Raw genomic sequence first — 23,931 nt, forward strand, 5'->3', positions numbered from 1 at the left:
GTGATTTCAAGTTTATGCATTTACATCATTACATGCCACTGAGCTATAGCATGCAAAAGGCAAGCACATAAATAAAATTGTAAGAGAAGTGAAAGCAAACACAGACAACCTTCTCTTTATTAACAAAAGTCATAACATATGTGAGGGTACCAGTGAGACTCACCGTCAAGAGCTCTGGGATAGTCCATTGAATCAAGCATCGTAGGGAACTGTGAGAACAAAGCAGTGGTAGGGATAGTAGCAGCGGTGGTGGTGGTTGTTGTGGTTGTAGATGCAGTTGTGGTACTAATAGGAGTAGTGGTAGGACTCTGTGTGGTAAGTGTGGTTGGGAATGCAGTAGATGTGGTACGCAGTGTTGTTGTAGGAGCTGCAGTGGTAGTGACCGTGGTGGATGGAACAGTAGTACTAGGGGTTGTGGGAGGAAGAGTAACCTCAAGAATGGCACGCAAGGTAGAGTTGGTGATGCGGGCGATGGTGTGGGCAGCTGTCCTAGCTGTCGTTTGCAGGCTTGTGGCTCCCGCGCCTGCAGCAGCAGCTACCGTTGTCCCCTGCCCAAGAGTGGGGGCACCAGGGGCTGAATCGAAGATGCTCGGCCCACGAATTAACTCTGGCGGTGCAACGGAACCGTGTACCACAAGCATTATTTACATGAGGCCAAGTAAAGGGCTGTTAACTTTGCAGTCTTCATGAATATAGTGTGCAAATTTAAATAAAATGTAAATATTCTCATTCAACAGAGCTTAAAAGTCAATTCACATACACTACAATTGATTAATTTACACGTAGTGTACTATAACACATTATGATATGTAATCACAAAACTGGACTTCATGCATTATTTATTCTCAAGTAAACTGTAACTTTCTATTATGAACCTATACACTTTATTTTTGACCCTCAACTGTTATTTCTGTCTCTTTGTAATCGTTTTATATGCTTATTTCTTGCTAAAGCAATAAAGTACATTACGTCTTATATAAGCTACATTAGCATACATGTTACTGCAACACCAGATACTTTGTTGAGTAAGTCTGTAAGTTAACAGCTCTTCACAGGACTATCAATTGTATAAGTTACACAACAGATATTAAAACTCTGCCATGCAAAATATAACTATTGCACGTTTTATACAGGAAAGCATTTTAAAAAATGGAAGCTTGTGATAAAATGTGAGGAAAATTGTAAATTGTGTTTACATGATTTTACTACAAATCTGCACTACACAGTTTTCTACTTCACGATAAGAACACAGACTAAAATAATGTATGTAATGGACAGCAGGTCTACAAGGGGTAAAAATAATCTACAAGTATCTTCCATAACAACAATTACGATAGGTAGCCATACTTCAGTGTTCATTTATGGAGGAGATGCATACATGAACCTGAGAACTTGAAAAGTTCCATGGAATAAATGGATACGATACACACTACAACAGTAAATGCTGTGTTCTTCGTAATGGTATCAAATACAGTTGCAGTATCTCAGATATATGTATGGACAGTATTTTATGTACAAGTGCTTATATCAAAGAATATTAATATATAAAAAGTGAAGAGACAATTTTCACAATAATCAATAACATATACAGTCTTATGTAGGTTACAGGTACTGCAATAAAGGGGCAAGTGTATGAAGCCAACAGGAAAATGAGGTTAACTGGGAGAGAATAAAATATGGAATTCAGGGATGAAATCAGCATGTTCAATTTTCCATATAGAAATCTAAGTTCATCCCAAACTGGTTCAAGAACAAGGAGAATTTGAGAGAGAGAGAGAGAGAGAGAGAGAGAGAGAGAAAATCATATTTACATTTTATATAAAAGTGCTAAAAGATTTTGTCAATTTTCATTATAACATTTTTAATGGGATATTATTCTCACAATTTGAACATGTAAGTTAGAGATAAAAGAGGAATTATGAACTGCTGAAAAGATGAGCTATGAGGAGCTCTACAATAAATACTCTTGGTTCTCTTATGTTTATTTTGTGTCCAGCAATTATAGAAAATGTACATGGCTGCATACATTTGTAATTTCATTTCTGCATACTTCCTTAACCACCATCACTGTAATCATCATCATCATCATCACCATCATCACCATCACCATCACCATCACCATCACCATCAGATGCAGCAACAACAACAATAATATTTTAATACAATGAGGATATAAACAAGTAATGTAAATATGGTACTTTTTCTTGCCATGTTGCCTAAACTATTACACACAAGAAACATAACAGTTTGGAATTCAAACAACTACATTAGAGGGATGATTGATATACAAGCAAACTCTTTGTTCCCCTTAAAAAAATAACTATATTTCCATCAGATTTCATGGAAGGAATAAATAATACAGAGTTCATCAAGAGCTGGTGGAAATTATAGTGTAAAAGAAATGACCATGCTGTTGTGCAACCTTGAACCATTTTTGTGAAAAGAAGTGAGAAGCATAAGAATTAATTATCTGAATCTTAACCCTGTCCTCTCAAATATAGCTTGAAGAATTTAAGTCAAAGTTGAAATATTAACGGCAAGTGGAAAAAAATGCTTAAGGATACCACCAGAAATGAGATACCAGTACTGATAATTATGTAACCTTACAGTGCACTGGCAACTCATGGAAATTATGATTCAAAGTAAGATATACATTCCAAGGCATGTCTGCATATCATCTAACTGTTAATCACTTCAAACTTTTTTTTCCATGTAAAACGTCAGTGTAGTGTTACTATAGGAATTTGAGGATTTTATACAATATATGCCTTTACAGGTACAAACAAGTAATTAGATCTGCAGAAAAATAAATATTGTATGTTAACAATCAGCATTTCCTGAAGTTACAATAGTCTTTATATGTCATGGGATCGAATAAATGAGGCTTTTAAATAAGCTGCTGGAGAAAGATGTTCTAGACAAGTTCTATCCTAGTCTGAAGTTAATGATATTTGCATGTTAGTACACAAGCCCAACAAAAACTGACTACTCACACTATTTAAGGGGAACACAGTGACTGTCTTGCAAACAAAATTCTTTCAATCCAATTGTTCACCTTTGGGTTTCAAAAATGGTATCACAACTGCTGTCAGCTTCTTAAAAAGTCATCATCACATGAGATTAGAAGTAAGTTAAATGATTTCCACCCGTAGGTGTGAGCTGTGAGTGGTAAACTGGTTGGTGGTGCTTGCAAGTTCACATTTGCACACACAGTTACTGATGCCACTTGCAGATCAGTTCTGTAGGTGGACAGCATATAAAATGCTTCAAGTATCACAAAATGGTGGTGGTGGTGATGATGATTAGTTAACATTAAGATATTCTACAATAAAATGATAAAATATTTCCTACAACTTCACTTGCGAAGAACACATGAACACACCCTAAAAGCCTTACATGTGACAGTCTGTAAAAGGTGAATAAAAGGAAATGGAGAGCCCAAGGTACTGAAAGAGTATCAGGTACACGTGGCTGGCTTATCACTCAACAAAAAAAGGATGTGTCAACCACTGCAACAAACAAAAAACTCTAACTAACAGCTTAGTTAGAGTCAGACAAAGTTTTACAATGCATGTTGTGAGCTAAAATAGGAGGCAGTTCCCCACTTAAATTTACTGCTGCCCTCTTGTCATAATATAAAACACATACTGTTAAATATGACACATTGAAACATGTGCTCCATAAGTCCCACAGACTGGTAAGTCCTCTCACTGGGGCAAGAAGTCATGGGTCAGAGAAGTGAGACCTATATGGAGATGGGTCACTGCCACTTCATCCCATCTCTGCAAATGGCAGGAGTATCACCATGGTTGGAGATTTGGTTTCACAGGACACAGCTAATTTCCTGACACTTCAGGGCACTCTGGTCTGCAATGGCATATTCTTTCTAGGTCAAAACCAAGGAAATGACTCATAATGGGACAGCATATGTTTCTTCTGTGTGTCCCTGACAAGCTTCCTTGGCTGTAATGTTAGCCTCCTCACTGCTCTGGATTCCAACAGGCCCTGGTAATCAGCAGAATACTACATCCTTTCCCTGGTCATGCAGATGCATCAGGGAATCCGGAATCAACTGGATCATTTTTTCCATGTCGGGAACATCTGTGAAATCACCTTAGGGCACAAAGGGAATCAGAACAAATGAGAAAATTATTCTCTCTCTCTCTCTCTCTCTCTCTCTCTCTCTCTCTCTCTCTATCTCTCTCTCTCTCTCACTCATGCCTCATCAACTCCGGTACTCTCAGGATCACAATGCTCTGCAGTATAAAAGGTAAATTTGATTGGTAGGCAAATCTCGATAACATGCTCAGAGAAAATGCCTGAACAGCCAAGTGATCCCCTGCGTAGACCCATCAAAGTACATGGGAATAAAATTGAAGAGCTTGTGTAAAATATTGCCAATAAGGGTTATAAGACAACACTAGATGTACCAAATACCAAAGCACCTTGTAGCTCTGACAGAATTATAAAAGAGTTGTTTCACAGATGGATAAGTAATGGTATGATGAATAGCTGGTTATGGCAGGGAATAGGTCTTACATGGTCACTGTATCGTGATTAGTCACCACAAAGTATTAAGTGGTGGCTCCACAGTCTTGGCACAAATGCTCGCACAAATGCTGGGGATAGGGCTGGTCCTAAATGCCCTTGTGGCCAGCCTAATACCTACATGGTGAATATCAGTGAGGAGCTTCAAGTATGATGACTGAGCAGATCCACCTACTACACAACCATAAATGAGGCATGATAATACTGGAGCAGGCACTTTCCATCTATTCCCCAAGTCATGCGACTTATATTTTTTAAAATAATGAGTGTTTTGCAAGACTTTGCTTCCAAACCTCTCAAGTGCAGCAACCGACTGAAATATGAGGCCCAGGAACCTCAACATATCTCCAAAAGCTAGTTACAACTGCTCTGTGGTTCCTGGTGGTTTGAAAGGAGAGCAGACAAATGAAAAATCATCTACAAAAAGGAGTACTGTACAGGGCTCCTTACAGTGTACATGGTACCATCAGTGGCTATTAAAAAGAGGGCTACACTTAAAACACTATCTTGAGGAACACATTCTCTTGGATAAAATCATTTGATAAAATACTACCAATTCCATATTTAAAATAACATGCAGACAGGGAGGACTGTAGCAAAATGGAAGATGTCACCGAAAGCCCCATTGTGGAATTCTTCCAGGATACTGTGCTTCCATCGAGTATCATATGCCTTCTCAAGGTTGAAAAAGGTACCGATTACGTGGCATCTGTGCAAGAAAGCCTGTTGTATAACCATTTCCAGCAGAGTCGGATTATCGATGGTAGAACAATACCTCCATGAGTTGTCCAAATTCTGGGATCCAGAAACAGTGGCAGTTGATGATCAGCTCGAATTCTAATATCATGTTGTTGTACCTGTCTGGTAGTCATGTCCTATGCACACCAGGCAGGCTGTGTAGGCAGCCACCCTGCCAGGAGGATGTGTGTAAATAGTTCTCATTAAAATAGATATTTTCCTTCTATGGCCTTGGATATTTACCACGGCGTTACATGTCACCTCCACAGCATCCGGGGGGCACCAGACTTGCCAATAGGCAATGTGTCTGTCACTGCAGAGAGCACTGTCGGGACGGGGAGGGGCACTATTTTGCTATGTGAGGTGATGTGTCCTTACAGTACCATGCAGATATCCATCTGCTTCCAACTATTCAGGCCATTAGTGGACCATGCAAAGTGGTTTATGCCCTGTGCCTCAAATCAGTAGTACCAGCAGTTGTGTCTGGCCGCATCAGCAGTTCAGTCCCTGTGCTATCAGCTGGTAATACCCAGTTTCATCTCAGTGCTCCACTTCAGCAGACCTGGCCCATTTCATTTTGGTCTTCACCAGCAGCAAGTCAGATGTCACACACCAGCAGCACTGGCCCATGTTGCCACCTCCCATGATTCTAGGGTTAGTTGTGTAGGCACATCACAGTCAATATCACAGGACAGGTATTTCTGTTGTATGTAGCTGTGTGGCTATTCTTCCAAGATAATTATAATTGTTTTATTTTGTTAATAAAGTTATTCTTTTAAAAGTGTCTTTGATCACTTTCAGTATGAGGATACTTCAGATGTGATGAGGATCTTGTAAAAAATCAAAAATGGTTACAACAGCATTTGTGTGAACAGAGGCCGAGATAACACAATAAAAGAATTATTCACTAGAATGATAACATGTCACATGTCAGGTGAATGTACAAATCAGGGAAAAAGTAGTGTGACATGTGACAACACTGCCTTTAAAACATATAGATGAGCTCTGTTCATGTACAGTTCCAGAATGCATTGAAAAAGGTTTACATCTTTGATCTTTGCAAATGACAGTTTCCCTGAAGCAAGGATCAAAAAAGAATTACTGCGGTCCAACTAGCACATTACTCCTGTACTAATGACTTCTCAGCATCAGATGTGTCTTTGTTTTGGTGTCAGAGGTATCCCTGCATATAGGAATACAGACAAATAGTGATGTAGATAGTGGAAAAATGAGATTAGACAGTGAAGTGCCTCTTGCAGAGTTCCAATATTGTCACAACATTCAAATAAAGCCCTAATGTCTGACATTTTCATATGATTGCAGTGCCTGTTATGACTTGCATAAATCACATGTTGTGTAACACTGCTGGGGCCATGATTTCTCTGGTTCTTCTAGTCCCATTATGTCCTTTATTGAGGCAGCAATTATCCAATGTATTAGATGTTATACAAGAATGCTGACCAGTTCCACTGTAAAACTTTGTGACTTGGCTAGATTGTATCCTTTTGAACTGGTGAGGCACAGTTATTGTTTATGTAATATTTACTGTTGTCAGAGACTAAAACACAATGCTCAATGCTTTTTTTGCTTCTTCTGGAATGGAGATTAATGGATGATTGCAATTATTTTAGACACATGTATTTATGTCAATGTATAGTACAGAGTGTACCACTATTGAATATCACAAGCATTTTTATTTCCTGAATATCAGACCCGATAGATGAGCTTCCTCTCGGCGCACATATTCCTGCGGCCTGATAGGAAATTTATGCATGGTTTGACTTAACATTTCAATAGAAATCCTGGAGATTTCCTCTTATACTCTTGCTTTAAGTTCTTCAGTGGTAGCAGGTCAAGTATGGTAAACTGCGCTCTGAATCATCCTTACATGTCATGTTCTTTGCCTTCCAATTAGTTTTCTCAGTCCAACCACTTGTGATCAAATTTGATTGGTGTCAGTTTTAAATTATACTTTTCTCTACTATTCCGATTTTTGTAAGTAGACTCTCTTAGCTGCATCAAGCTGTGACTGCCCCATCAGGCAAATGCAACAGTTCCATATAACAATACAAACTTCTGCACAACACAGCAATCTGTTTCATTTCAAAACAGATGAATACTAACTTTTGAACATCATAATTTCTCCATATTTACTAATCAGATAGTGGAGAGTGAAGTGATACTGAATTAATCTGTTTTACAGCTACGATACTATCAGCAGAAATTACTGTAGTTCTATTTGAAAAAGCAAAGTTGATATTAATGTGTCAATCATGCCAATGCAAGTACTTCATTCTTTTGTTGTACCCTCCAAAAGCTCTTTTCTGAGGACACGTGTTCTTTTTGATGTTCCAAATGTAATAATTGTTAAATTTAACCACCATCATTTAGCTGTCTTATCACTTCTCTAACAATCTGAAATGGATGTGTGGGGAGTTTTGCATAAAAAACATGGCTAACTCATGCCTCTCACATTTTTGATCTTAAGTCAGTCCGGCATCTGCAGTTATTTAGTGTTCATGGTTAACTTTTGAGCCCTGGTGCAAAAACAATTGAAATGTTACTCATGGACACAAGACAACAAACTAACATAGGTTGGACTGGGAGGAATTCTTTGTCACACAATCCTTTAATAACAATAATATTATGATAATGATAGATTGCTACTTGCCATACAGAGGAGATGTTGAGTCACAGACAAGCACAACATCCTTTTCATGATATTATGGGTATTCCATCCTGCATTTTTTATTGTTTGACAATCTTTCAACAACTTATCAAAATATCTGGATTGTGGGGATGCTCATGCATTAAATATAATATCCATAGTAAAATAACTCTTATTTTACACTATAAAGACATCCAAATACCTGTATACCTATGTAATATGTACACAGAAGCACAACTATAAGGGTTGTTCCAAAAAAAAAATGAGCCGGAGGCATCATTACAGAATTCAGTACCTGTATGTTAGAAGTACTCACCCTGGCTGTTGAGACACTTGTCCCACTGTGACACAAGGCACTGAATGGCGGTCTCAAAATTCCTGGAGCTGCAATGTTAATCAGTTCCACACGTACAGCTGGATGTCACCGTCCACATGAGTGCAGGAAAAGTTATGCTGACGTTCTTCTTTGACCAAGATGGCCCTCTACTGATTCACTTCCTGCAGTGTGGGACAACAGTGAACACCCAGTGTTACTTGCAAACCTTGACCACTGTTCACCAAGCGGTCAAATCAAAACGACCAGGCAGTCTCACCTGTGGGGTCATTCTGCTCCATGACAATGCAAAGCCTCATACAGCCAACAAGGTCGCAGACCTCCAGCAGAAATTCAAATGAGAAGTTCTTGGCCACCCTCCATACAGTCCGGACCTCTCTCCCTGTGATTATGCCATTTTTGGTCCCCTTAAAAACGCTCTGAGGGGCAAACGATTCACCTTTGATGACAACATCCAGCTGTACATGTGGAACTGGTTAACATCGCAGCCCCAGTAATTTTATGAGACAGCCATTCACCACCTTGTGTCACAGTGGAACAAGTGTCTCTTCAGCCAGGTTCAATACTTCCAACATAAAGGTACTGGTTTCTGTAATTATACCTACAGCTCATTTATTTTTGAACACCCCTTATAGTTAGCACAAAATGAAGACAAAAACACTTTTTTGAAAGTGTCAAACTGTGTGTGAACTGAGCAAAATAATTTAGGGTTACTAGGCAGTTTATAAGAACTGCTTCTTTTTGCTGTATTATTGAAAACTAATTTCACTTCTATGAAGTTGGTTCCTTAGGTATGATCTACAGGACACATTTATGTATTTGATTGATTAAAAATTGTCACCTAGTGGGTAAACTAAGATTGAGTAGAAAAACTGTTATCAACAGGGGAAATTGCATTACTACTTCACAAAAGTAATGTTTACTGATCCCTGATTTTAGTAGTAACAATATACTCATACTTGCATGTCTTTGATATTTTTGTACCTGTCCCATAATAATTTTTTTTTGTAATTAAGACTGCAGCTTGGCTGTGCCTTTTATGAGATGACTACATGCTCAGAATATGTTTATTTTACAAGAATGAATAGTAAGATCAATGGGTGCTGACAAATGAAATTGTCAGTGGAAGAATGCACTGGCCTACAATGGCGTATTTTGAGTTGCTGCTTGTTGTTTCTTTGATCAAATTTAAAGACTAGAATGGAAATATGATAAAGACCAAGCAAATAATATATCAGACAGCTCTTTCTAGCAGTACATACAAAAAACTTTTTTATCCAAATGAGGAGTATTCGTAAACACAGCATGTAGTGTTACCAGACAAATCCTTACATAGCTGAGTGTTAGCACTTTCCTCTGCTGACCCCTTCAATTTCTAACTTTCTGTGAGCTTCTACAAAAAATCATTGCTACCACAAGCTGCTTATATCTTTAATCCATTTTACATTTGTTCATAACTGTATATTTGAGTTTAATATATAATGACAGTAAATTTTTAAGTTTTATTCATATAATACTAACAGATGAGAAAGAGAACAAAATTAATTCTGTGTGTAAGTGAAGGGGAGATGAGAGGAAGGAGGGGGGGGGATTACAGGCTAGACCATTTGTTGCAATGTACATTACACAGGTCATTAATAATTAAATCATTAAAAGACTATTCTAAAATATACCTTCTATCTCCTTTTGTCAAATAACTATTTCATTGCGACTGCAGGCTTTCTTGGTATATCCCAATGACAATATCTTGTTGGGTGATTGGCCAAGTGGTAGCATCACCTTGTCACAACATTTCAGTGAGTTTTGTATCCATCATCTTCAAACTTTGCCTTAAGACAATGTGTATGAAACTCATTGCAATGTGGTGACAAGATGGTGCCACCACTTGGTGGATCACCCAACAAGATTTTATCAACTATCTCATTATTTATTTGACAGTTGCTTGCATTCTAGAGACTAAGTCTGGGTATTGTGACCAAAACAAAATTTAAGAAATAAATCACAAGGAAATTATGCAGTATACAAAGCATTTACTAAACAACTAAGAATCAAATCAAATAAAAATGTAGTGCAGTAAATACAAACATATTTGTAAATATAAACCTATTTGTAACTGACATGTAAGTAACTGAATGTGACACACTGAAATCAAATTAATGAATCATTGTGGATGAAAACAATAACTATGCAGTGATGCAAAACAATATCAATACAGAACAATCAGGAATGCTAACCTCCAATGCTGTGAATATGTCATGACAAATGAAGTCCTAGTCTGCCACATTCAATTGCTAAGGCATATTCAGGGCACTTAATGATTAACTGAGAATTTGCAGCATTATCATACTTTAAACTTCTCATTCGAAAACCAGCATTACTAGTGAACTATTAATCAAATTCCAAAATTGTTTTCTGCAGTTTCATTATGAATAAAAGTCAAGTCAAAGACAGAGTGTGAATAAACTCTACAGGCTAAGAAATAAATCTCATACATACCGACTCCACTATCTTCATCTGCAGCCAAAAATGATTCAAGACGTCGATGCTGGTATGCAGAAATTTCTTTTAGGCTCTCAAGCACCAAAGTTCGAATCCAGACACATAAATTTGTAGCAACTACATGCATAAGTCCAAAACGTGCAACCACCTTGAAGCGATGAATATTCAGCTGTACGTACAACAATTGAATTATATGTTAGAAACATGTTCACTGAGTTTATTCCAGTTAAGAGAATTATAAACTTAATTGTGGACATATAACTGCAGAGTGCACTAAATTAAGCACAATATGATACAGCTTATAGAAACACTATGTTGGCTCATGACGGCTCACAAAAAGATTTCTGCAACTCTCATTGTGTTGCAGTTATTTATGTACATGAAGTTATTAGTAGAAGGCACTGACAAAGTCTCTTAATGAAACACAACTGTAATACCAGAGAGCACTTATTAAGGAAATTATGTTGCATTTAGTTCATAGTCCGTAACACCAGGAAACTGACAAGGACATAGCAATCAATTGCGGAACAATACTTCTGAGAATATGGTGACCAATCTTGTTGGAGGATGGTTACTAAGACACTTTCCCAACAACTATGGTTTTGGAAGGGTAGTTCGATGGGTTGAGACAAATCAAAATGTTACCACCACAGTGAGTGTGACAATACAGCAAAAAAATTCCCACAATCTAAAATGTTGTTGTTTCCATTGAAAGCACAATGGAGATTCTGAAGATATTCTTGATACTTAAGATTGGTTCTCAACCAAATGGTGTTAATGACCAGACAAGTTGATTGACTGATTAGGGTGGTCAAGACAAATATTATCAGTGCCTCTACTGAAACATTCCGAGGTAAATGCAGTTAAATATTTAAAAATATTTAATAAATAACCTAATTTGAAATCTGATCCTCTCTGTCCCATTATCACTTACATATCTATTGTTATGATACATTTAAAATACCAATACAATAGCTAAACAAAATGACTGATGTGTGTCCCATAACATCACAGACACTTCACTAGCTTTCAAAGTAGTTATCTAGCTTAAGTACATACTCTCCCATATACAACCAGCTACCCTAATGAAACCCACATGTGTATGTATATGTACAACATGTGAATCAGACATAGGTGAATGGTTGCCTTTCCGGTTCACACTGCCTAACAACTTACATAGAAAATAGGACATAATACGTAATCTCATTCTCAGATGAAAACGAGACCAAATTGACTGGTTAAGCCAGTTCCTGCCCTCTTGTCAAAATATAGAACACATTCTGTTACAATATGGAATACAATATCTGTATACTACAAACATCACTTACTGGGTGGGGCACCTTACCAGAGGAGAAATTCATGCATTGTAGGGCAGTGCACCACCTGATGCGTTAAAAATGCTTCCTCATATTTCAGTGACAATAAACAGGACTGCCATGGATGTATTGCTGGTTTTATCAACAGTAGCTTTTTATTCCTCAACCTTAGCTACACTTCCACGTATAGATACGTGACCTTGTATCTCAACAAGAAAGTAACTGTATCCTGCGACTTTTATCACCTAAGTGTATATGGACCTGTTTAATTTGTAAAGAATGGCAAATTACTCTGTCATTTGATAGGAACAATAATACAATCTGCAGCTAGTGCTACCAGGTCTTACTAAATATGAATCCATCATAGACTAGCTCCTCATGGTTGATTTATGAATATTTATCCAATGATGAGCTCTAGTACACAGTGTTGGTGACTCTGGATGTCGACAATACAATTTTTAAATGATGTGCTGTGAGAAATATCCAGTGCATAGCTAATATTAACTTATTAACTTAGTAATTGTGATACAAAGATTGATGTCTTCAGCCTGAAGACTCGTTTGATGCAGCTCTCAATTCTAGTCTACCCTGTGGAAGATTCGTATCTCTGAAGTATTACGGCAACCTACATCTATTTGAACCTGCTTACTGTATTCAAGTCTTTGTCTCCTCCTACAATTTATACTCTCCACTTTTCCCTCTACTACCATGCTGAAAATTCCTTGATACCACTGGACATACTCTACGAACTGGTCAAACAATGGAAAATCGAGGGCAGAATGTAACAACACGAGAGAAGGAAAGTTGCTACCCACCATTTAGCGGAGATGCTGAGTTGTGATAGGCACAATAAAAAGATTCACTATCCACCCCTTCTACAACAGCCTCCAAACCTCCCCCCCCCACCCCCTCCGAAACTCCCTCCCACCACCACACACAACTCAAAACCTAAACAGACCCACAACACAGTCATGAACCTTTCCTCCAGGAGCCTTAGTCCCACAGAAATATCAGTCCTTTCCAAAGGCCTCGCCTTTTGCCCCACTCTCAAATTCAACCATGCAGGACTATTTAAAGACCTTCTCTCCTTCTCCCGGTCCCTACAGTGGAAACACCTTTTCCACCACCAACCCGACCAATCAGACTCAACCAAAAACCAACATTGAACCTTGCCTAACTCAGTTCACTCCTCCATCCAACTGTGGTCCACCCCCACTGCCCCCAAACCACCCCCTGTTAACTTTCCAGAAGTTCTTATCCTCGAACCTTGCCTCACCATCATTCCCCAAATCCCTCAACATGCATACTAACCTTACATTCGCAGAAAAAACCACAGTCCAGCATCTAAAAACTGATCCCCATCTTGTAATCTTACCTGCAGACAAAGGCTCCACCACTGTAATTTTGAACCGCAAGGATTACGTGGCAGAAGGACTCCATCAGCTGTCAGATACTTCCACCTACAAACCATGCCACAGTGATCCCATTCCAGCAATGCAGCAGGATCTCCAGTCAGTACTCAAATCCTTAGGCCCATCCCAGAACCTCTCCCCAGAGTCCATCTCTCTACTTACACCTACCACTCCCCGCACTCCCACTTCCTAGAAAGTTCATAAACCCAACCATCCAGGATGCCCTATTGCGGCTGGTTAGTGTGCCCCCACTGAGAGAATCTCTGCTCTCGTAGACCAACACCTTCAACCTATCCTTTATTGTATGATTATATGATAGCGGAACAAACACTGGTAGCAGTTACTTCTGTAGAGTATCTGCGAGTGTGCATGCGGAACAATTTGAAGTGGAATGATCATATAAAATTGATTGTTGGTAAGGCGGGTACAAGGTTGAGATTCATTGGGAGAGTCCTTAGAAAATGTAGTCCATCAACAAAGGAGGTGGCTTACAAAACACTCGTTCGACCTATACTTGAGTATTGCTCATCAGTGTGGGATCCATACCAGGTCGGGTTGACGGAGGAGATAGAGAAGATCCAAAGAAGAGTGGCAAATTTCATCACAGGGTTATTTGGTAAGCGTGATAGTATTACGGAGATGTTTAGCAAACTCAAGTGGCAGACTCTGCAAGAGAGGCGCTCTGCATCGCGATGTAGCTTGCTGTCCAGGTTTCAAGAGGGTGCGTTTCTGGATGAGGTATCTAATATACTGCTTCCCCATACTTATACCTCCCAAGGAGATCACGAATGTAAAATTAGAGAGATTCGAGCGCACGCGGAGGCTATCCGGCAGTCATTCTTCCCGCGAACCATATGCGACTGGAACAGGAAAGGGAGGTAATGACAGTGGCATGTAAAGTGCCCTCTGCCACACACTGTTGGGGGGGCTTGTGGAGTATAAATGTAGATGTAGCTGTAGATTACCCAGAACCTATCCTCCTATATAAAAGATACCAACCATTTCCTCGACCAGCTCACCATAGTTCCTTTTCCTTTACTACACGGTGCCCTGCTTGTCTCTATTGATGCCACCTCCCTGTACACTAACATTCCTAATGTCCACAGCCTTACCGCTATTGAACACTACCTTTCCAGATGCCCTATGGATTCCACACCAACAACCTCCTTCCTAGTCTCAATGATCAACTATATCCTCACCCACAATTACTTCTCCTTTGAAGGCATTACCTACAAACAAACCCGCAGTATGGCTATGGGCACCCGCATGGCACCATCCTATGCCAACCTATTCACGGGCCATCTAGAGGAATCCTTCCTAAAAACCCAGAATCCTAAACCCCTCACCTGGTGCAGATTCATTGATGACATCTTTGCTATCTGGATTGAAGGTGAGGACACCTTATTCACATTCCTCCAGGATCCCAACAACTTCTCCCCCATTTGCTTCACCTGGTCCTATTCAACCCAGCAAGCCACCTTCCTAGATGTTGACCTCCACCTCAGAGATGGCTACATCAGTACCTCCATCCATATCAAACCTACTAACCACCAGCAATACCTCCACATCGACAGCTGCCACCCGTTTCATACCAAGAAGTCCCTTCCATACAGCCTAGCCACCCATGGTCGTCGCATCTGCAGTGACAATCAACCCCTCTCTAAATATACAGAAGGTCTCACTGAAGCCTTCACTGACCATAATTATCCTCCCATCCTTGTACAAAAACAAATCTCCCATGCCTTACCTTTCCAGTCTCCCACCACCTCCCAAAGTCCCACAGTCCGGCCACAGAAGCGCATTCCCCTCGTAACTCAGTACCATCCAGGACTGGAGCAACTGAATTACATTCTCCGCCGGGGTTTCGATTACCTCTCGTCATGCCCTGAAATGAGAAATGTCCTACCCACTATCCTTCCCACCCCTCCTACAGTGGTATTGTGCCGTCCACCGATCCTACACAGAATATTCGTCCATCCTTACACAACTCCTGCTCCCAATCCCTTACCTCATGGCTCATACCCCTGTAATAGACCTAGATGCAAGACCTGTCCCATACATCCTCCTACCACCACCTACTCCAGTTCGGTCACTAACATTACCTATCACATCAAAGGCAGGGCTACCTGTGAAACCAGTCATGTGATCTACAAGCTAAGCTGCAACCACTGTGCTGCATTCTATGTAGGCATGACAACCAACAAGTTGTCTGTCCGCATGAACGGCCACCGACAAACTGTGGCCAAAAAACAAGTGGACCATCCTGTAGCTGAACATGCTGCCAAACATGATACCCCTCATCTCAATGACTGCTTCACAGCCTGTGCCATGGATCCTTCCTACCAACACCAGCTTTTCTGAATTGCGCAGGTGGGAACTTTCCCTGCAATACATCCTACATTCCCGTAACCCTCCTGGCCTCAAACTTCGTTAGTCACTGTCCTCACCCATCCAGCCATCTCCCTGTTCCCATTCCAGCACTACACAGCCATCATTTCACCGCCACATCCAGTATTTTAATTTCTTTTATTTTTATTTCTCTCCTTTCTACTACTTACCCCCTCCTCCCTCCGCACCTCCTCTCCTATCCTCAACTGCAACACTTCACTGTCCACCACTCCCACCTCCCCACCCCAGCCTCCTCCTTACTCCTACCGAGTCGCCACTCCCATCATGCACTGGCGCTGCTGATCGCAGTGTAGTTTCAGCTCTCTGAGACTGATGATGTGTGTGCAAGTTGCACTTTGTGTGTGTGTGTGTGTGTGTGTGTGTGTGTGTGTGTGTGTGTGTGTGTGTGGACTGCTGGCAAAGGCCTTAACTGCCGAAAGCTACGATTGTGTGAATCTATGAACTGATCCTTTCTTTTATGCAGGTTGTGCCATAAATTTCTTCTTCCCCAAATCAATTCAGTACTTTCTCATTAAATATTAGATCTACCCACATAATCTTCAATATTCCTCTGTAGCACCACACTTCAGAATATTGTACTCTCCTCTTGTCTGAAATGTTTACCACTCACATTTCACTTGCATAAATGGCTACACTCCAGACAAATGCATTCAGGTAAGACTTCCTAACACTTAAATTTATATTCAACTTTAACAAATTTTTCTTTTTCAGAATAATTTTTTGTACTATGGCCAGTTTGCATTTTACATCCTCTCTATGTCTGTCACAATCAGTTATTTAGCTCCTGATACAGAAAAATGAATGGAGTACTTTTAGTGTCTCATTTTCTAATCTAAATCCCTCAGAAATGCCTGATTCAAACTGACTACATTTTATCACCCTTTTTTACTTTCTTTGGTGTTCATTGTACAACCTCTATTCAAGACACTATCTGTTGTGTTCACCTGATCCTCCAAGTCCTTTGCCATTTCTCACAGAATTGTAAGTCATTGCAAACATCAACATTTCTATTTCTTCTTCCTATACTTTAATTCCCCTTCCAAATTTCTCCTTGGTTCTTTTACTGCTTGCCAAATGTACAGATAACATAACATTGAGGATAAGCTACAATCCTGTCTCGCTTCCTTCTCAATTACAGCTTTCCTTTCATGTCCTTCATTTCCCATAACTACATTCTGGTTTCCATAAAAGTTCTACGTAACCTTTTATTCCTTGTATGTTATCCCTGATAAGTTCAGAATTTCAAAGGGTGAGAATTTCTGTGAACAATACTGTGGGAACAAGAGACCGACCAGTGAACTACATTGTTTATTCCTTAGAAGAGTAGCCAATTTTGATGGTTTGATGTTTATTCATTGTTTTTGATTTTTGTTTAGAGCTGTACTTCCGACTGTAATCCAGTAAAAATAAATGTCTCTAAGTATACATGGGTTTGATTTCTGACCTACAATATTAAAGGCTTCCTCCAAACCTACAAATGCTACAAACATAGGTTTGCCTTTCTTCAGCTATCTTCTAAGATAAGTCCAAGAGTCACAGGTTTCTACATTTCTCTTGAACCCAAACTGATCTAACTCAAGATCAGCTTCTATGTTTTTCCAGTCTTTTGTAAGTAATCTGCACCAGTATTTTGTAGTTGCTGGTTATTAAACTAATAGTTCAGTAATGCACATCTATCTGCACATACCTTGTATGAAACTGGTGTGTGTGTGTGTGTGTGTGTGTGTGTGTGTGTGTGTGTGTGTGTTTGTGTTTTCTACTTCAGAAGAAAGGACCTCGTCCGATTGTCTGAAAACTTAGCATTCTTCTTTATTGTGCCTGTTGCGACTCAATATGTCCTCTATGTGGTGAGTAGCAATCTATGCTTGCCACATTGCAATTATTACATTCTACTTGACACTTGAGGGTACTTCGACTGTCACACACACTTTGAATACCACATGATTATTTCTGTCAAGGCTGACTCTCTCAAGTATTTCAATAATTCTGTGTGCATGTCATCTGCTCCAGGGTCCTTGTTTTCATTTAGGTCTTTCAGGGCCCTGTCAGATTATTTTCTTGAAGTATCATATCTTTCATCTTGTTTTCACCTACTGTCTTCTTTTATAATATTGTCCTCAAGTTTGTTTCGCTAACAGACTGTTATCCCCACCAATGGCCAATATTGACAGCAACTGAGATGCACAGCAGATTGCAATTGACAGCTGCCACCAGCATGTCATGTGGACTGAGCTGCTTGCAGCAACGAGGTCAAGCACGCAGCAGTGCCTCAGTCTAATACAGTACATTGCATGTGCTGTTATCAATCATGCTATTCTGTTTACTGGATTTTTTGTTATCATTATTGGCTTTCATTCAGTGATCCACTTTTGACACATGTGGTTTTGTTTACAGATTACGCATTTGTATTGTGAGCTGACAGAGAAGTGGTGATGAGGTCTTACCCAATTGTGCTTTCAGCGACACGTTCATACCCGGTGCCAGTGTTTTGGACCCGATGTTTCTGGAACTCTGGCACCAACAGCAGGAACAGTATGTAGCTCTCGCGCAGGGCATGTCTCAGTGGGAACAACATCAGTCAGTTGTCACAGCTATGACTGCAGCGCAGTTCACAGACTTTGACAAGTCTTTGGAGAGCTGGTAAGTCTATTTCCATCATTTTGAACTGCAATGTTCTGCTTATAGCATTTCTGGCAGACAGCAAAGTGCCTTGCTCTTGTGTTCTAGTAGTCTTTTATATAGAGTGGTGTGGAAATTACAACCACTCTCTGACCACTAGTACTTTGCCTTTCAATGTTCTCCGTGTCCTGTTAACCGAATACTACAGTCATACAAGACACACCTTGTGGGTCAGCTACAGTTAAATCAGCATTGTAAACAAAATGCACAGTCTCACACAGGATATACTACTGACTTGCAGTGCTTGTCATGCGAGTGCTATTTCATGTGTTCGAGGGTGTCCAAATCGCTCGCACCTCATGAGACTTAACCACATCAATCATTCTGTTCCCCTCTCAGCATCCAGTGCCTTTTTTTATTATATCATCAACTGAGTGAGTCAGAAACACCTTCCCAACCCCATCATTGTGACATGCTTCACACAAGTCAGTCCTGCACTGACTGTGGCAACCAGCACTTCAAAGTGAACTGCTGGGCTTATGGCAAATGGTGCCACTGTGCAGCAACGTGTCAAGAAATGGCCTTCTGAGGACAAGCTCAGCAGTGATATGGGAACAGCACATCAGCCCACACTATCACAGTTGCGGAGCACACAGCTCCCCTGCCACTGCAGAGACTTACACTGAACCTGATGTTTTCCAGCTGGTCTGTGAAATTCCAGCTGGACACCAGTGCAGTCAGGTCAATAATCAGTAAGGATATGTATTGGCGGCAACGGCCTTGATGCAGTGGATACACCGGTTCTCGTGAGATCACCGAAGTTAAGCGCTGTCGGGTGTGGCCGGCTCTTGGATGGGTGACCATCCAGCCGCCTTTCGCCGTTGCCATTTTTTGGCGTGCACTCAGCCTCGTGATGCCAATTGATGAGCTACTCGACCGAATGGTAGTGGCTCTGGTCAAAGAAAACCATCATAACGGCCGGGAGAGCAGTGTGCTGACCACACGCCCCTCCTATCCGCATCCTCAGCTGAGGTTGACATGGCGGTCGGATGGTCCCGATAGGCCACTTGTGGCCTCAAGACGGAGTGTGAGTGTGATATGTATTGGCGGCTTAGCTCTCCACTGCTCACCCAGCACCAGATCATGTCTTACAGCTGCTATTCCATTTCTCTTCTCGGAGAACTGTCAATAGCAGCTAAGTACAAAAATGTCAAATCTTCACTAATCATCTTATTTGTGAGCTCCTCTACTGCTGCTAACACTTTTGGCTTAGATGCCTTTACCAGTTTTGTGTTCAAAAAAAGTTGAACAAGTAAATTTAGCGTCCAAAATGGTGCCCTGTTCTCACCTTGACACATTATGCAATTCATACAATTTTTGAGCCTATGCTCAGGTGTGCCCATTACTTTACTGCTCACATTTTTATGCAGCCTTCAGTGATGTCAAAATTTTGTAAAGCTCATTCACTACCATTTCTGTGTTCAAGCAGAACTCACTTGACTTCAGGACCAAGGCATCATTTCCCCCCCATTTCAACCAGTCAATGGATGATGTACATAGTTCCCCTTAAAGGACATAATGGCTTACACTGTCAGCTGGAAAAATGCAATTTCTTTGCACCCACTGTCAATTATCTGGGGCCCATTCTTAGTGACATGGGTATGCAACGACATTGACACGATCACTGATATGCTGAGTCCTAATAATCTTAAACAGTTGCATTCATTTCAGTGTAGAATCACGTACTATCTCAAGTTTATTCCCTATGTGTCACATATTACACACTCCTTACAACAGCTGTACAAGAAGGGTGTCAAATAACTGTGGGGTCAGTCACCTATATACCAGTTTTCCAGAGCCATGAGGATAGTCTCAAAGTGGCATGGTGTCTGTTGCAATATGCACGAGGCTTGCTGTTGACATCTGTGACAGATTCGTGCCATTACAGAATCGTGCAGTTTTGTCCTATAACGTGTCAGATGAATATGAATGGCCAATTGCTTTTACCTCTCAAATGTTGACCGTGGCACAGTTCAACTAACTGTAAATCAAGAAGGAGGCTTTAGTGATTATTTCTGGAGTCAAGAAATGTCATGTGTATTTCAGTGGCAACAAATCCACCTGTTGACTGACCACATGCTCAGATTTCATTGTTCAGCTATTGTTCTAAGCATCTAGAAAAGATGGCACAGCATCTGCACTGCTGGACATTGTTTTTAAGTGGTTATCACTATGAAATCCACTTTTGTCCCACCATCCAACACATCGAAGTAGACACTCTATCCCACCTTCCTCCTGGGGCCCATGTGAAATTAGATTGCCACGAAACAGTCTTTTTTGCCCTGGGTTAACATTTACAACAAACTCTGGCTGTATTCCTCCTGCCTGTGTGCAAAGTAGCCACGTCATAGTCCTGTGACCCGGTCCTGTGGAAAGTTTCGCCTGTGGTACAGAACGCATGGCCTGAACACGTTTCCAGCCAGGCAGATGTGGACTTTGGTAATTTTTGCACATTGCAAAATTGGCTCAACACCACAAAGGGTATCTTTAATTTCACCACAGAGGACTCTGAGCACTGAGTTATTATTTGGTCCCAACTCTGGCCCCGTATCCTCCAGCTCTTTCAAGCCTTTGCATTGGGGGATGATGTACATGAAGCCACTGGCACAGTTGTGTGTCTACTGGCCCAGCATCAATGTTGACATTGAATGTGTGTGCTATTCCTGTTGTAACTATTTTCTCAATCAGGCAGCCCCTGCACATTGTTTCTCAACTTGACCCCACTCTGAGCACTGTTGGGTGGGGACTCTTGTTAATTTTATGTATATACACTGAAGCAGCACGTGAAAATTTCTACCAAGGGTGGGAATTGATTCCCAGCCTTGGTACAAATTTTCACTTCCTGCTTCAGACTATACACATAAAATCATATGTTATGAGACCTGTAAAGTCTCTGAAATTGTGTCATTTCATTTGTATAAGTACCTGCGCCTGAGCTTCAGGATGGATCCCCCATTTATGTTCGATGCTGAGATGCTATTCCAGAATGTGGAGAGCCTTGGAAATCCTGTCAGTGTGTAAGGAGGCATTTAAAGCATACTGGAATTGCAGTGAGAATTTGGACTGAGGAGGGAGGCGCACCGGGGTAATCCACGCAGATGTATGAACTGCTGTGCTGAGGTGGCTTAGTAGCTAACACACCTGCACAGAGCCTGAGTGTATGGTCAGAACATTCAAAACACAGACGCAGAAAGCCTTGCAGGCATCATCTATCCAGGAAACCTTGCATAGCTAGTAAGCAGTAGACCTGGGTTTGATTCCCGGCCTTAATACAAATTTTCACACGGCACTTCAGTATATATACATAAAATCACATCTGTATGAGACCAGTAAAATCTCTGGAATTGTGTCATTCTTTGTCAATCTTGCTGTGCCATTGTAGGAAGCTATTTGGCTGCTGATTGGTGGTGGATGCCCTCTGAACCCCCCCCCCCCCCCCCCCCTCACCTAGCATTTCGAATGTCGTCCACTACCACCCCTGCTACATATTATGTCTGCTTGTGTCTGTATGTGTGGATGGATATGTGTGTGTGTGTGCGAGTGTATACCTGTCCTTTTTTCCCCCTAAGGTAAGTCTTTCCACTCCCGGGATTGGAATGACTCCTTACCCTCTCCTTTAAAACCCACTTCCTTTCGTCTTCCCCTCTCCTTCCCTCTTTACTGATGAGGCAACAGTTTGTTGCGAAAGCTTGAATTTTGTGTGTATGTTTGTGTTTGTTTGTGTGTCTATCGACCTGCCAGCGCTTTTGTTCGGTAAGTCACCTCATCTTTGTTTTTGTACAACTGTTTCAAGTTGACACAAATACTCTAAGAATATTGTATGAATTAAAAAGCCCTGCAATAAATAATGGTGGAAAATTTGTGAAATAAAGTCACCGAGAACCTCTTTAACTAGAACATGCAAATAAATATTACACTGTATGATACACGGAATGTGTGCATCTATAGAAATTGCTTGAATGATTGTTGTAAGGGGCACAGTTCTATAGTGGTAAGTATCTGTGGCTTCTCTGGTGCAGAGTGCCCTATCTTAGTGACTTTTGCTTCTTTGGACTGCTTTGTTCAGGTCTTCACTTTCGGCACATAACCTGTTCTACTGCTATATTTGTTATGTACCAGTGAATAATAAATGTGTATTCGATACTTAGTGTGTGTTATCTCCAACCGATCCTACATGATAACCACAGTGGTGACTCAGACACTGTCATTGTCTCATCGCAAGTTATTTTGTGATTGTTTTCATTATTTACGAACTTCGTGTGCCAATCCACATTATTTCCACCACAATGGATCTGCCAGTGTCTTTCAGTGCAAGTGTAACAGGCCCCATTAACTATGCTTGCAATCACGAGTGGATAAATGTACCTACTTTGAATTTGGTTAAAAGTGAACAATTATTTACACCTGGCCACACTGGCGGCTACCTACCTTACCCAGCACAACGTGGCCAACACTTAGCGTGCACAATGTGGCCAACAGTTAGCGTGACAGCACAACAGCAGCCACAACATGGAAAATGCACGCTGCCTAACAGCAACGTGGATGACCTTCCAGTTAAAGACAAAGGTTTATCCTTCCTCTACATCGTTACCTTCAGGATGATTTGACGTGCCAACGAAGTTCCAGAACTGTGAGTCAAATATTTCTATGCACGGGGTATATGCATAGTGTTGCAGCAACCTGCCCCCCCCCCCCCCCCCCCCCCCTCCCCCGCCGCATGACCATCGCACTGTGGTTGCACTATGACCGCCTTCCGCTGACTTTCATAATGGTGCCAGACGTACCGCCCGTGCTGGTTACCGGGTCAACCCCCCCCCCCCCTTCCCCCCATGGCTTCACCGTGACCACCTCCTGCTGTTCTTGATACAATAATTTACCAACAGCCATGTGTATTGTAGAAATTTATTTTATGAACTACTTACGAGCTACCAGTTTCAGCGTTACATTGATGCCATCTTCAGGCCCCACACGTCATAGTTGTAAAATCGCTATACACGGAAGGAGCTATAAACTGGATCCATGCATCAAATTGCTAGGCAACAGCTCTTGGTGGCCAGGCAATACAGTCTGGGGCAGTTTGCAAAATGATTTTACGACTACGACGTGTGGGGCCTAAAGATGGCATTAATGTAACGCTGAAACTGGTAGCATACAAGAAGTTCATAAAATAAATTTCTACGATACATATGGCTGTTGGTAAATTATTGTATCAAGAAATACATGCCAGCCATTGTCCCACAGTCCATAATGGATCAACAAAGACCTCCTGCCATTGTTGCAATGGCACCGGCCATTACACACATGCCATGTTCTTCATTGGGCTTGTAG

General features: G+C 40.9%; 1 protein-coding gene across 1 annotated transcript in view; it reads right to left on the reverse strand.

Annotated features, from left to right (window-relative positions):
• Positions 1 to 23,931, reverse strand: part of LOC124787671 (proton channel OtopLc) — a 700,713-nt gene that overhangs the window by 72,523 nt on the left and 604,259 nt on the right. The window contains exons 9-10 of the mRNA XM_047254488.1: positions 10,785 to 10,956; positions 164 to 607 (exon numbers count right to left, since the gene is read on the reverse strand). Coding sequence (XP_047110444.1) covers positions 164 to 607; positions 10,785 to 10,956 — 616 coding nt within the window. The remainder of the gene's footprint in view (positions 1 to 163; positions 608 to 10,784; positions 10,957 to 23,931) is intronic.

The sequence above is a fragment of the Schistocerca piceifrons genome, chromosome 3, assembly GCF_021461385.2.
Source record: "Schistocerca piceifrons isolate TAMUIC-IGC-003096 chromosome 3, iqSchPice1.1, whole genome shotgun sequence".
NCBI classification, from domain to species: Eukaryota; Metazoa; Arthropoda; class Insecta; order Orthoptera; family Acrididae; genus Schistocerca; species Schistocerca piceifrons.